Here is a 16,039-nt window from a genome sequence, read left to right as displayed (position 1 = left end):
TAGAGTAAATAAATAAATAAATAAATATTATAGGACATTATTAGTAGAGTGGGGTAAAACTCAAACTCAAACTCAAACATTCATTTATTCAATTAGACTACTATTTAGTAGCATTTTCGAATCGTCATTACATAAGTATTTTTAACATTTCAAACTCAAACTCAAACCTTTATTTATTCAATTAGACTTCTTATATATATTAAGCACTTTTGAATCGTCATTACATATTTTTAACATTTACCACCGAAAACTCCATAGTTGCTCTTTTAAAATCATGTCAATATAACATAATATGTAACTTATATCTAACTACATAATAAATCATATGTGTGGGTGTGTTGGTTTGTCTGTTTGTTTGGCGGTAGGTACGTAAACTCAAACACTTATTGAAGTGAACCTTTTTTAGGCGCGTTGAGAGAAGAATAAAATTTCAATGTCGCGTCATGTAGTAAGACGACGATTACGGTATTTTTGAATCTTGCCAAAGAAGTTTCACTTCTGACACGTGTGCTCAGCACACACGCTCTTTACGCTACAATTAAGTAGAAATCAAACATTTCCACAACACCTACGAAAAAATAAATACATTTATACAATACTAGCTTTCCAGCCGCGGCTTCGCCCGCGCAGTTAAAGAAAAACCCGCATAGTTCCCGTTCCCGTGGGATTTCCGGGATTGCGTTATTTTCCCGGGATAAAATGTAGCCTATGTCCTTTCTCGGGTATCAAAATATCTCCATACCAAATTTCATGCAAATTGGTTCAGTAGTTTAGGCGTGATTGAGTAACAGACAGACAGACAGAGTTACTTTCGCATTTATAATATTAGTATGGATTTTCCACATCACCTGTATCCTGGAAAACGCGCTGGAATCGGAACTGCTCCCGTCCGGAATTTCCGCGAGCCTCAGCTCGTTCTCCGACTCCGTGTCTATTCCGTTTGTCGCTACGAACGCTGGGAAATAATATAAAATTAAAAAATTAATATAAATAATCTAGGTATATCTTATATATAAAATTCTCGTGTCACAATGTTAGTCTGCATACTCTTCCGAAACGGGTGGACCGATTCTCATGAAATTTTCTGTGCATATCGGGTAAGTCTGAGAATCGGCCAACATCTATTTTTCATATGTACCACGGGCGAAGCCGGGGCGGACCGCTAGTAATAAATATAAATCGCCAAATGTGTTGTGAAGCGCAAATCTCGAGAACGGCTGAATCAATTTCGTTAATTCTTCTTTTATAACATTCCTTGAGGTACGAGGATGGATCTTATCTAGAGAAAAAGTAAATATGTGCCACGGGCGAAGCCGGGGCGGACCGCTAGTAATTAATATAAATAAAATATATCTTACTTGGCGGCACGCGGCTCGAAGTACTCGCTACGGGACCATTTTTGCTTTTCTTGCCCACGCCTTTGCCTGTAAACAGAAAATTAAATGAATCTATCACTACATAGTATAAACCAAAGTAGCTTTCTCTGTCCCTATGTCCCATTATATGCTTAAATCTTTAAAACTACGCAACGGATTTTGATGCGGATGATAGATAGATTGATTCAAGAGGGAGGTTTTAGTATATAATTTATTAGGTTTTAGACAAAGCGGGCGAAGCCGCGGGCAGTAAGCTAGTCTATAATATATCATCATGCCAAGACCGTAGGAGTGGAGACATACGGGTAAAGCCGCGGGGTACTGCTAGTAAAGAATAATTAGGATTGGCGTGAAAGGATGCGGGTTCGAGTTCTACATCGTGATCGATTTTTTTTTCTATTTTTTATAAATATATTATATTAAAAATTTAGCACGTAAGAAACCATTGTGAATTTGAGAAATGAAGGCTTCTTTTTATTTATTTTTTATTTTATAAGGATAATTATATCAAAATATACCTTTAGTATGCGCATTCAACGGCGCATCGCTATCCCACGAGTCGTCCCGCCTTGGCTCCGCTCGCGCCGCGCGACGCGAAGCGACCGCGAGCGTTTCGCACTCCGAACTCGATGACGCGTTCTTGTTTGTTATGTCGCCGTTCGTTTCCACTGCAATTGAGATATACACACATACATACATACATACATATTATAAAATATTATTACACAAATCGACCTAGTCCCACAGTAAGCTCAATTAAGGCTTGTGTTGTGGGTACTAGGCGAGGATAAATATAATATTTAATAAATACATATATAGATAATAACACCCAGACCCAAGAACAAATAATTGAGTTCATCACACAAATATTTGCCCTGACCGGGGATCGAATCCGGGACCATCGGCTCAGTAGGCAGTTACTTACCACTGCGCCAAACGCGTCGTCAAGAAAGATTGTCATCATCATCATCATCAGTCCATATACGTTCCCACTGCTGGGACATGGGCTTATGAGGATACAGACCATAATCCACCACGCTGGCCAAGTGCGGGTTGGCGAAGATTATTATATTAGTCCTTAATTCTATATCTACATCGAGTTGCTTGGAAGAAATCGCTCACGAGCGATAAAGCCGCTCTTTGTACACCTCTATTATAGACTATCTTAACTATGTAACAAAATTTATTACTGTGTATATTATTTTTTAACCGACTTCAAAAAAAACGAGGAGGTTATCAATTCGGCCGGTATATTTTTTTTTATGTATGTATGTTTTCGGTATGTATGTTCGATCCGGGAAGGTGTCGAATTGGTCCCATAAAAATTGTATTCGAATAAGCCCAGTAGTTTTCATTTTATAAGCATTTTTGTTTGTACTCGATAACTTAATTGAAATATAGCAAGTAACTTTGATTGATACTCATTCACAGATTAAAAAGCCTATTTCTCCACAAAAACTCACCGGTATCCTTCCGTCTGCGCGTGCGCCGCACATGTCGATCCCGTCTCGTGGAGCGTCTAGTGCTTCTTGTGTCTATGGGCATGCGCGACCATAGAGCTTCGAACAGAGACGATAGACGCACCGTCATTGAGTATATCTGTGAAACAATATATAATAATGTTAGTGTTGTTGTTTTATTGGTATTTGTTTTTTGTTATTTTTTTTAATTTAGTGTAGGTAAATATACGGGATATTTTATGTGGTAATATGAAATTTAAAGTATTTGTGTCGGGTCTTGTTATAATACGGGCGTGATAAAAGAAGAAATAACTATGTAAAGGTTATATTCAATAATCTATACAGGATGTACCACTGTTAGTATACTAAGCTCAAAGGAGGTTATAGTTTTGCATACGCTGAGTACGTAAAAAATACTTATAAAATTCCAGACGCAGTTTTTTTTTTCAAATAGATGAATTCTTAAACTCTATGCGTACATCCATAACAAGCAACCCGCCCAGCTTTGCCACCAGCACGTGACCTATCGTTTAAGATTATGTTTTAATAGACAAAATGCTCACATTAGCGAAGCGCGAAGCTAGAGAAGAAAACATGGATTTTCAGGAAAAATTTAGCAAACATTTTGTGATGTAATTTTGTTGTTAAATTATTTTTAACGTGATCAGTATATGCAAAACTACAAGTCCCTTCGCGCTTAGTATACCAAAAGTGGGACACCCTGTATATGTATATAAAAATGAAACCCGTTTCGCGTTGTCACGGCAACACGTGTGAACGGGTGAACCGAATTCGATAATTATTTTTTTATTATATTCCTTGAAGTACGAGGATGATTCTTATGTAGAGGAAACGTAAATATGTACCACGGGCGAAGCCGGGGCGGACCACTAGGTACATAATAATTGCACAATTATACTTTTAACGTAACGACTTCATAGCGCACAAACTGTACATACGTCTTGTGTGCTACACTATAATTTGATAATAAGTAATTTGGCTTGTCCTCACTACATATGTAATTATGGGGTTTGTAAATATGGGAAAATGTAAATTTAGTAATAGTAACAAAATGTAGAAAGACAAGCAAAATGAGTTAAATTGACGAAAATTATTACATTTTTGGAATTGAGTGTAAAGCTTTAAAAATACGAATAGAGTTCATGAAAAATGGGATTCGGTGTATATGGGATTGTGTTGCTATGGGTTGTTATATGGGATATACAAACATACCCGGCTCCGCTTATTAGTGTTATACAGTCTGCTATTCGCGAACACGAGCCGAACATCAGCGGCCACTTCACTCGCACTAGTGTAGTCGCCATTTTCTAATTTCTGCTGTACTGTGCCTAGGTCCATCGGTGTTGGGATCACTGATAGGTAATCTGTGGAGAAATACATGTAGTTATTGTTAAATCTATACTAATAAAGCTGCAGAGTTTCTTTGTTTGAACGCGCTAATCTCGGGAACTACTGGTCAGATTTGAAAAATTCTTTCAGCGTTAGATAGCCCATTTATCGAAGAAGGCTATATATCATCACGCTAAGACCAAAAGGAGCGGAGCCACGGGAGTGAATCCGCGGAGCGCACCTAGTTATCTATATAAGTATAATTTAATTAAAATTATATATGTATGTTTATCAGCCATCTGGTTTCCATAACACAAGCGAAAGCTTAGTATGGGATCAGATCGTGCGGTGTGTGAAAGTTGTCCTGAAATATTTATTTATTTCCAAATGGTCTAAGATCCGAATATAAGTCGAAATGCAACGGCGTGATAATAGAATGAGACCAATTTTATAATAAATTTAGTGTATTAAAAATGGGTTGACTGGGAAAATCCTGGACAGGATATTTTTTATTAATTATTAAAAAATCTTTTATTTTCATTTTTTATTAATTGCAGTTACGAGATAATAAAACAGCGCTGACATAATTTTTTTTCATCATCCTATCAAGTGAAAGTAACTGGTACCGACATACCTGTTTATACCTGCCAACCTAGCCGTTTGTCCCGGTAAATATTAGAAAACGACTATGACTGCACATTCTGTAGGTTTCATACTTTAAGTCTATTTTAATTTTTTTTTATACTTACTGCAATTAATTAAAAAAAATGTTTTTTTTTTTTAAATTCATTAAAAATGTCCTGTCCAGGATTTTCCCAGTCAACCCATTTTTAATACATTTTTTAATACACTAAATCTTATATATAAAAATGAATCGCAAAATGTGTTGGTAAGCGCATAACTCGAGAACGGCTGAACCGATTTCGATAATTCTTTTTTTATTATATTCCTGGAAGTACGAGGATGGTTTTTATGTAGAGAAAACGTAAACATGTACCACGGGCGAAGCCGGGGCGGACCGCTAGTTTATTATAAAATTGGTCTCATTCTATTATCACGCCGTTGCATTTCGACTTATATTCGGATCTTAGACCAAAAATAATTCCCCCCACTCACCAGGTGCCTGGCTGGGCTCCACGGGATGTCTGAACGGCTCAGCATCAGCAGCAGCAGCCAATTCCCGCACTAACGCGGTGACACGCTCCCGCCACGCGCCCGCTTCGCTTTCGCTTCGCCGTCTGTTCGCACTGCGCACGCGTTTCTGTGTACATTATAGAATATCAATTTGCGTTGCATAAAAAAAGCATGTAACGCATTTAAATTTTTAGTGTAATAACTCAGGCCCCAGAATCACAGACACAATAGAAAATCTATTGTGTCGTGGACCGATCGGGCCGTTCGGGGCTCAATGGGTTAGCATTAAAATTTCAAATGTTAATAAATATGAAAAACAAATTATTAGAAAATTAAAGAAAGTTAAAGGATTCAAAACCATCATGTCATATCTGACCACCCATGATACCATCTCAACAATCGAATTTGTTTCATTCTTTAAAAATCATACAAGTAATAATGAATTTAAATTGCCATAAAATAATATGCATTTCTTGCAGAGCATACATATAGCAATCAACAAAAAAAAGTTTAATATCAGGGGCCCTATTATTACCTCTTATTTCCAGACAGTTTAAGCCGTGAATCGAGCTGACTGTTATTTCATATTATGATCGCAATAACCAGTCATTTATAATTATTACGGTAATGAATTTGCCAGTCAGTATAATTAACGGCGTACACTGTCTGGAAATAAGAGGTCATAATTCATAATACGGCCCAAGCTAATAAAAAAACTGTGGAATTATAAATACGCAAATTTTAAAATCATTAAAATTTTCAAATCCCTATATTATTATCATTATTTAATTACAAAACTGTTTTATCTATCATTTTCCACAAACACATCACAAAAAGCTCACCTTATCATGCAGTGGTTCATCATCAGACGAGTGGTAGGACGCGGCCAACTCGTGGTACTTGCTTACCACGTCTATCGACTGCCAATTGCTGAAAAAATTATATTGTTATTATTGTAAATTCGACTTTAATACATGCGAAAAAGGTTTAATGTTTTTGGTACAACACGAATTTTGTATTATGAAATGCCAATTGCTGAAAATGTTCAATATGTATATTGCTTTTTACTAAATTACACAGCAAGTATTTTTTTATTTTTATTTTATTATGGCTCATTAGCAGCTCTACATCGATTGTTTTACATGAAAAATACACAAAAAATATGGGACATGATGGACAACTAATAAAAAATGAGCACTGCATGCACTACAAAAATTAATTACATTAAAAAAAATAACAATAATATACACATTAAATACATTTTAACTTAATAAAATAAATTTTAAAATAATCACTTGATAAAATTCAAATAACAATATAATAATCAAAATGAAATAAAATTAATTGAAAATTATACAAATAAAATTAAAAACTACAACTATGGAGTTTCTTGCCGGTTCTTCTCCATAGATACTGCTTTCCGAATCGGTGGTAAATGTTAAAAATATGTAATGACGATTCGAAAGTGCTTTTATAAGAAGCGTTATTGAATAAGTTTGAGTTTGAAACTTAAGTGCATGCGAATAAGGTTGGTTTTAGTTTTGGTATTGACCAGATAGATGGATTAGGTTGTAAAAATATAATCAGGTACAAGTGAATTTCGCATTATATCTGTGTGTTATGACTCTTTTATTTTAACCACAACACGAATTTTATGTTGTCTCTTTTACTTTGACCACAACACGAATTTCGCGTTGTCTCTTTCACTTTGACCACAACACGAATTTCACGTTGCCTCTTTCACTTTGACCACAACACGAATTTCACGTTGACTCTTTCACTTTGACCACAACATGAATTTCACGTTGTCTCTTTTACTTTGAACTCAACACGAATTTCACGTTGTCTCTTTAACTGTGACCACAACACGAATTTCACGTTGTCTCTTTTACTTTGATCACAACACGAATTTCACGTTGTCTCTTTTACTTTGATCACAACACGAATTTCACGTTGTCTCTTTTACTTTGACCACATCACGAATTTTATGTTGTCTCTTTTACTATGACCACAACACGAATTTCACGTTATCTCTATTACTTTGACCACAACACGAATTTCACGTTATCTCTATTACTTTGACCACAACACGAATTTCACGTTATCTCTATTACTTTGACCACAACACGAATTTTATGTTGTCTCTTTTACTTTCACCACAACACGAATTTCACGTTGTTTTTTAAGTGTGAATTCAACACGAATATCGTGTTATTACTCTTTAACTGCGTAATTTTTTCGCTTAAGTATCACTTTCAGTCAGAGCGCAACGGCCAGGTGCAAGCATGCAGCAGAGACATATCATCGAACTTTGTTTCTTTGACATGTCTTATTCCTCACAATTTTTACCTTTACCGTTTCCATTTCTTGCACGTTCGTCTGGTCTCGGAATTCCTACTTTTCGAATGAAGCTATATCTGTGGCCTGTGGCTTTGTTTGAACGCGCTAATCTCGGGAACTGGTCCGATTTGAAATTTTTTTTCGGTGTTAGAATGCGGTCTTTCCGTATTTCTACTCCAGCTGTTCCCACATGGTTGGTCTACCTGGTGTCGAGGGTACCTGATGATGGAGAGCAGCAGGTCGGTGACGAGCCGCGCCTGCCGCACGATCGGCGTGTGCGGCTCGTTGAACTGCTCCGCGTTGCTGGCCAAATATCGCGCGTCGAATTGCGCTGCTGCTGGACGACGGTAGAACTGCAAAAGTAATAGAGAATGGATAAATTCACACTGCACCACAGAATACATAATAGTAGCTAAACGCTACAGAACGGACACTCTCCGCCTCCCGCCAAAATTAAACACTTACCTCACCCCGCACGATCATGCTATAAATGGGACGCATTTTTCCGCAAGGACGATACGCAACGAAGATTGACAACATTAAAGTAATTTTATTATTTTGGATTTATGATTATCATTTTTCGTTAAAAATGGTTAGATATTGTGCTGTTTACGGATGTATTTCATCAGAAAAACGCGAATTTCTTTACGCTTGTCACAATTAATGTGCGAACCCTAAAGCGTTAACACACACATTTGCACTATCTACAGTGTGACTGTCAAAACGATAATTTTGTATGGAGTGTCCGGGGTGTGACTGCAATGTGATGGAGACGAGAAACAAATGAAACAATATTCACTGACATTTTAACGCCGTTCCCCGGCCGTAGCTAGTCTGGCCAGCCAAAGCTGAACCCAGTGTTTTTTGTAGCAGCCACACTTTGGAATGTCATCATGGCGTTTCTGCGTAGTTAGTTGTCAGTTTTGTTGAAAACGGTAAAAAATCATTTGATATAATAATGTTTAAGTCCTGCTGTGTTGTGTACCTAATGTACCTATATACTATGATCACCTGTATCATAACAAAAGTATCAAAATGTTTTTTTCCTACTAAAGCCGATGTAACCAGGTCCATATTTTTTAAATTTGCCGCCCTTTACTGGGTTCAGCTTTGGCTAGCCAGACTCTATCAGTCAGGAAAATTTCTATACGTCGGGAAAATTTATATAGATGAGGAAAATTCGTATAAGTCAGGAAAATTTTCTAAGTCCGGAAAATTTCCATACGAAAGGAATATTTCTATACGCCAGGAAAATTTCTATACGCCAGGAAAATTTCTATACGTCCGGAAAAATACTACTGAACCGATTACAGTGAAATTTAGCACACATATAGAAGGTAACTTGGATTAACACATAGGGTAGGTTTTATCCAGGAAATCCCACGGGAACGGGAACTATGCGGGTTTTCCTTTGAAAACGCGGGCGAAGCCGCGGGCGGAAATCTAGTTCTTTATAAATTTATAAGCCATTTGAATGCCATAAAGCAATAAATATCAATTTCAGCTATATACTATGTTATGACGATTCAAAAGTGCTTCTACAAGATGTTTTTCCAAAAAATGTTACAGTCTTAGTTTTAATAGATAGATTTATCTTTATTTTTGTCTCGCTTGTTGAATTCCCTATCATTCTCGCAAAACTCACCAGATTCTCGAATCTCGCCCGTATGGTCGCCAAGTCGACCGGGTACGGTACGACCATCGCGTACGACGGGTACAGCTGCAGGTCGACCGGCGCTACGAACGGCTCCGCTACTGACAGCGACATCACCTGGGAAAAGGGAATTTTAAATAGCTATATTGTTAAATAAGAAATATTTTTTTTTTACTTATAAAAATAAATAGAAAACAAAATTAAGATTTTTAGTCGGTTCAGCTGTGTATATACGCGAGTTTGTCGGTTCAGCTGTGTATATACGCGAGTTTGTCGGTTCAGCTGTGTCTATACGCAAGTCTGTCTGTACAGCTGTATCTATACGCCAGTCTGTCGGTTCAGCTGTGTCCATACGCCAGTCTGTCAGTTCAGCTGTGTTCAACGAAAGACGGATAGACAGTCGGTTTGACAGTTGGTCAAACCGACTTAAGTCAATCTCATTTATTTTAGCTTTTTGGCACTTAATTAACCTTGTTTAAGCTGTGTCTACACATCAGTCAGTAAATACAGTTGGGTCTACACACTGTGTTTCGTGTGAATCAGTCAGTCAGTACCTGCGACCGATCAATCATTCATTTCAGTCGTGTTTACAGACAGAGTTGTTTGAGTTTGAGTTTAAGTAAGTCAGTCACGGACGAATTCTACCTATACCCGTTGCCCCGTCGTTGATGCGGCTTGACGGAACACAGTGGGGTTTTGGTCGGTAGGAATCCGACATAACCCACGGCCCTTTCCCCGGAAGCCGTGGGTATCTATGCAAGATTTCCCCACTTAAAAAAAAAGTCAGTCAGTCAGTCAGTTAGTCAGTCAGTCAGTCAGTACCTGCGAGATGTGCGCTGCGATCGCGCGGCACGCGTGCGGCGGCCACTCGTGCGCACCCGCACGGCACAGCACTGCTTCTAGCTCGTGCGGTAGTACGGCCACCGCACCGCCGGGCTCCGCTGGCAACCTGTACACAAAAAAAAAAACATAAAAATAAACATACAAAAAAGTATCACTTAACTTCACCAGATGGTGGTTCTGCTCTCTGCTTTCCTGTGGTTACAGATACAAGACATAATATACAGAAAAACAAATAGCAAGCACGTCATCCATAAGTAAATCTTTTCAATGTATCAATAATCAACATTATTGTCACAGAAGAATTTATGTTTATCGTTAAATATGTGACAGTCATATTTATAGTCAGTCAACCATGTAATAATCGACTTTATAGTCAGTGCCCTGTGTAACAATAGAGATAGAGTTTTTAGTACTATGCTAAAATCAAGTAAATCAATTTTTAAAACCGTTTATTAGTCGATAAAAATAAGAAAACCTCACCTTTCCGGGTCGAGCGGTTCCAGATCCCAGGGGGATAATCTCTCCACTTCACCGTTGTCCCACTGTACTCGTAATGATAGGAAATGGGCTGTAAGGGAAAACACATACTTTATATTATTTTAAATTAGGTACCAAAATTATTTGGATCTAACGATTATTAACAAGTAGGATATACAATCAAATGTCCCCAAAGTCTACCCAAGTTGAAGTTTCAAATCCGACTTTAATTCATTCTCAGTTTTCAGGTTGAATTTCTTATGATGAAAGTTTTGTGAATATACCTATAATATATTTAATAAATTTTTAACAAACATTTGAGAACAGATTAATATTCGTTTATGTAACAGATTGTGTATTTGGACATTTCTATAACGTTTTTTTGCATGGAAAACTTAAAAAAAGATAATAATTGGCATTAAAATCAACATTATATAATATCTCAAGCCAACTCACAAGCCGCCCCAGTGGCCCACTCGTTACTATTCGAAGTGTGGGGTTGCGAGTTCGATTCCGGCCCTGCACAGACTGGACTGACACGCTCGAGCACTATCCCCGTCCACCAGGAGTCGTCTATCATGCAGCGGAACCTTGGGAATTAAACAAAAAAAATTAAAAAAAAAACATGATTAACTTGTGAAATTATTATACAATATAATAATGGTGACAACACTGATTTTTGATAAGTACACAAACATACATATGAATTTAATAAAAGCACGTTAAAAAAAAAGACGTGTTGCACTCCGGGAGTGCCGGCAGAAGTGAAAACTTGATTATTAACGTTGAGTTCTCTCCATCCGTCTTACGCTTTTTCGATCAGGTCACGTGTCCTGACGCGAGTTTAAGATTTTATACCCATTACAGAAAAAGTGCTCAATGCCGCTAAAGACGTTTTCACTTCAAAAATATTTGTTCTTATAGCGGCAAAAGAAAATACATTTTCTCTGCAAAATTTTAAATGTTTGTTTTTGCCCAACTTGCTCTCTCATATATTGCCTCAAAGATATCACTTCCAACAATCGACCACTTGGTTTTACCCCTATTGTTCCATTTTTTTCCAAGTGAGGATACCCACTGCTATCCAGGAAGTAGCCGTAGGGTTATGTCGAATTCTTACCGATTAAACGACCCCTATTGTCCCAAATGTAAGTATACTTTTGCCCCAATTGCCTCTTCGTGTCTTTAAACTACTTCTGCCCCTGCCCCCGCTCACCTGTCCCCCTGCCCCCAGCTGCGCGCCACGGCCGCGTCGTACTGCTGCCGCAGCACGAGGAAGTCGATCACGTCGGGCATGTCGTGGTACCGCACAGTGAAGCTGCCGCGTTCCATTTCACGCGCCAGCTTCAGGCAGACAACGCGAGGCGGTTTTATCGCGTACTTCATGCCGACCACTTTGACCGCTTCGCAATCCTGGCGATCCAAAAAAATGCATTTGGATCACGAAATTTTGAGAAGATAAGCCATTTGCAAATTTCATCTAAATGAATGTTTTTTTCCACGTTGAAAAAGTTTTTATTTCCAAAACTGATTAATAGTTCGATTGGATTAGATTGATTTTGTGAAAAATTTACTTGGACTTTCATAAGAGTTATGTTACGAGCAAAGAAAGCTGTTGTATGCTTTGTAAGTCGTTAATATACATTAGAAACAGAAATGGACCAAGACGAAATAAAAAATTTCAATAGTCTGTGCCATCTCAAGACAAACAAAGCTACTTGAACGTAAAAAAAAAATATTTATTTTAGGAGAATCTACAGCTGTATTCTTAAAAAATAGTCACATAATATAATAATCACACTAAGTCATTTACAGGTTCTCACGGCTAGAATAACATTAATATATTTACGCACACGAATCAAATGCCTAAAAACCAATACTATTGTAACACTTGTTAAATTACTGAAAGTTTACATTCAGTAAGGAAGTACATCAATTCCTTATCGAAAAATCTATACAATAACTTCAGTCAGTAAGACAATTGTTTTATAGAAAAAGCTATAAAATATTAAAAAAACTCACATTTATATGCATTCTCTCCCACGGTTTGTCTCTCGGGTGTATTTTGTACAAATCCTTTTCGGCCACCGCTTCAAAGTATCGTTGGTGACCCTGTAAGAAATATACTTGCTATTTGTAGTATCTCAGAGAATTTAAATAACTCTCCATAATTAATTATAATTAGGTAGATATGTGAAATAATATTAAATAATGACTCAGTGCGCACACCTTGCGCGGTCGATGGTAGTACCGAGACTATCATCGAGCTACTGCCTCAAGGAATATAAACCATAGCATGGCCCGTAACCCCATGCATTTCATATCAATTCAATATCGACATTATGTTGTACACCATAGAGTACATTGTAATAGGAAGGTATAGCCACATAGCAACTACTCTGTTATAATTCTCTCACAAGTATATTCAAAAATATATAGTGTCTAGGTTATGATTAACCTGTTAATAAGGGTCCAGATTTGAGACTGTAAAAAATCGCATTTTCTTGTCAGGGTTGTAAACCGTATGAAAATTGAAAATGGCTTATTTTTATAACTTTTTTATAAATGGCACTACTTCTTTCATTTCTTCCATTGCCATTTCATCAAATTTAAGTTATTTGTATGTGTTCTCAACTGGCTCAAAAAAGGAGGAACTGCTCAATTCAACTATTTTGTTTTGTTTTGTTATCACAGAGTTTTCGATTAAACCACTGTGAATTGTGATAACGATCGAAATCTCGTGACTGGCATATTTGTTGAGCCGGAATTTGATCAAGAACATTAAGTGCCGATTTTTCAATCCTTAGTTAAAACTTATTGATCGAATATCGTATTAAACAACCAAAAATGTGTTACTAGGCCACTTTTTGACAGTTTTTAGGTGACATCTGTATATTATTGTGTAATTCTTTATTGGACGGATAAGATTTAACCAAGGATTGAAAAATCAGCCCTAACATAAATATGATCAACTTACATTACATTACTTAAAAAAAGACGGGTTGCACTCCGGGAGTACCGGCAGAAGTGAAAACTTGATTATTAACGTTAAGCATGTTTGATATTCATCCGTCTTACGCTTTTTCGATCAGGTCACGTGTCCTGAAGCGAGTTTAAAATTTTATACCCATTACAGAAAAAGCGCTCAACGCCGCTAAAGAAGTTTTCACTTCAAAAATGTTTATCTCGACTACGATAAGTCTCCCCCCACTCACCAGCCGGAAGTAAACAGCCCGGTCGCCCATCTGCGGGTGGTAGGGCGCTTTGCGCGGCGCGACCGCCGTGAGCCACTCGCCCACGCGGTACTGTTCCGGCAGTTCGGTGCCCGCCCGCTTGGCGGCCGTCGTGCTTGGGCTGTATCTGAGGGAAAATGATTATTATAGAAAAAAATGTGTGCGTGTACTAGTGTACACACGTAAGAAGTGAAACTTTGTTATGACCTTATTTTACAAAAAAAAAAAGACGGGTTGCACTCCGGGAGTGCCGGCAGAAGTGAAAACTTGATTATTAACGTTGAGCATGTTTGATATCCATCCGTCTTACGCTTTTTCGATCAGGTCACGTGTCCTGACGCGAGTTTAAGATTTTAAACCCAACGCCGCTAAAGAAGTTTTTACTTCAAAAAACGCCGAAAATGACACTAAACTGGGGATAAACCTTATCATGAAAAGGAAAATAAAAAAGCAGTAGACGCGATACAAATGCACGACCACACTATATTTTACGAATAAACGATGCATAACGCCAGCCCGCTTGGCGGCTGTCGTACTGGGGCTACAGTATCTAAGGGAACAGAAATGATTATTATAAAAAAAAGACGTGTGGCATTCGGGGACTGCCGCGGTAAAGCTATTGCATGCTATGCCTTCCGCGCCCGTCCCAGTGGGGAACGTGAGGTTTTTTCGTTACAGAATTTCTCGATTCGATCCCCGCGCTCAAGGCCCGCGATAGAAGCTATGCAATAGCTTAAAATAATAAATAAATGAATGAAATGAAAAATCCTTTATTGTACACCATATAGGACAATAAATTTAAATTATTTAAAACATATAATACTTATTTAACAATGTTAAAAAACAAGTAGGATTAGTAAATCACATACCTAGTAGAAAAATATAATTAGTAGTAGAATAAACATGAGCAGTAGAACAAGTAGTATTAGTAATTCACATACCTAGTAGTGGGCACAGGTTTCCGTCTCGCTCTGGCGGGCGGCGCTAACGCAGTACCAGCCTCCCAGTCCGAATATTGAGATGATGTTGACGAACTGAAATACAGTATTTTTGTACTACCCGCACTTAATTTATAATTCTTATTAGCTCGCAAACATTTATAGTACGAGATCCGGCTGCAGGATCAGTGCGTTCATCGGTTTTTTGCTGAAAACCGAATTTTTATGTATATTTATAATTAGGAGAATATATATCGACTAGGTTGCCAGTCAAAATTTGGCCGCAAGCATGTTTAATTAAAATTTTTCTAATCGATTTTTGGGAAAAAAATTCGTTCACTTGTTTTTTGAATAAAATGTAGTCTACATCACGTCAAATGATATAAAAATTCAAAAAAATCACGGTTGCCGCTTTTCACCTGGCCGCAACATCTTGGCAGCCTGGTGCAAACAGGTATGATTTCGATTTATTTTTACGTTCATAACACACATTTATGAATCATATATCAAATTAAAGCTAATTTTTTTCTATTTATTATCATATATGGTTGCCTAATTAAATCCGGCCGCAAATAAGGGTTGCTGGCTTATAAAAATTATAAATATAGGATAAGTGCGTTCATCGGTTTTTTGCTGAAAACCGAATTTTTATGTAACTATATGTATTTATAATTAGGAGAATATATATCGACTAGGTTGCCAGTCAAAATTTGGCCGCAAGCATGTTTACACTCAACCTTAAATATTCAACATCTTTAACAGCCGGCAACCCTTACTTGCGGCCGGATTTAATTAGGCAACCATATATGATAATAAATAGAAAAAAATTAGCTTTAATTTGATATATGTTTCATAAATGTGCGTTATGAACGTAAAAATGAATCGAAATCATACATACCTGTTTGCACCAGGCTGCCTAGATGTTGCGGCCAGGTGAAAAGCGGCAACCGTGATTTTTTAGAATTTTTATATCATTTGACGTGATGTAGACTACATTTTATTCAAAAAACAAGTGAACGAATTTTTTTCCCAAAAACCGATTAGAAAAATTTTAATTAAACATGCTTGCGGCCAAATTTTGACTGGCAACCTAGTCGATATATATTCTCCTAATTATAAATATACATAAAAATTCGGTTTTCAGCAAAAAACCGATGAACGCACTGATCCTGCGGTGGGATCTTAGACTATTAGGCGATTTTACGAAAACTTTTTCATATCATATTTGTGATAA

The 16,039-nt window shown here is 37.3% G+C and overlaps 1 protein-coding gene and 1 long non-coding RNA gene across 3 annotated transcripts in view; one reads left to right on the top strand and one right to left on the bottom strand.

The window, feature by feature from the left end:
• The window catches only part of LOC149476073 (uncharacterized), a 359,309-nt gene that overhangs the window by 129,078 nt on the left and 214,192 nt on the right, over positions 1 to 16,039 (top strand). The window lies entirely within an intron of this gene.
• Positions 1 to 16,039, bottom strand: part of BRWD3 (bromodomain and WD repeat-containing protein) — a 47,065-nt gene that overhangs the window by 11,914 nt on the left and 19,112 nt on the right. For both annotated transcript variants that reach the window (XM_089712625.1, XM_089712626.1), the window contains exons 19-34: positions 14,809 to 14,901; positions 13,850 to 13,994; positions 12,657 to 12,746; positions 11,851 to 12,047; positions 11,091 to 11,224; positions 10,638 to 10,725; positions 10,137 to 10,263; positions 9,306 to 9,431; positions 7,880 to 8,013; positions 6,163 to 6,250; positions 5,303 to 5,447; positions 4,070 to 4,221; positions 2,840 to 2,975; positions 1,895 to 2,044; positions 1,359 to 1,424; positions 849 to 955 (exon numbers count right to left, since the gene is read on the bottom strand). In XM_089712625.1, the coding sequence (XP_089568751.1) occupies positions 849 to 955; positions 1,359 to 1,424; positions 1,895 to 2,044; positions 2,840 to 2,975; positions 4,070 to 4,221; positions 5,303 to 5,447; positions 6,163 to 6,250; positions 7,880 to 8,013; positions 9,306 to 9,431; positions 10,137 to 10,263; positions 10,638 to 10,725; positions 11,091 to 11,224; positions 11,851 to 12,047; positions 12,657 to 12,746; positions 13,850 to 13,994; positions 14,809 to 14,901 (1,978 nt within the window). The remainder of the gene's footprint in view (positions 1 to 848; positions 956 to 1,358; positions 1,425 to 1,894; positions 2,045 to 2,839; positions 2,976 to 4,069; positions 4,222 to 5,302; positions 5,448 to 6,162; positions 6,251 to 7,879; positions 8,014 to 9,305; positions 9,432 to 10,136; positions 10,264 to 10,637; positions 10,726 to 11,090; positions 11,225 to 11,850; positions 12,048 to 12,656; positions 12,747 to 13,849; positions 13,995 to 14,808; positions 14,902 to 16,039) is intronic.

The sequence above is a fragment of the Colias philodice genome, chromosome 29 (genome assembly GCF_061535455.1).
Source record: "Colias philodice isolate Cphi_HAF_F1 chromosome 29, ilColPhil1 Martin Lab GWU primary, whole genome shotgun sequence".
Lineage (NCBI taxonomy): Eukaryota > Metazoa > Arthropoda > Insecta > Lepidoptera > Pieridae > Colias > Colias philodice.
Note: the sequence above shows the minus strand (reverse complement) of the source record. Positions and strands in the feature narration are given on the sequence as shown.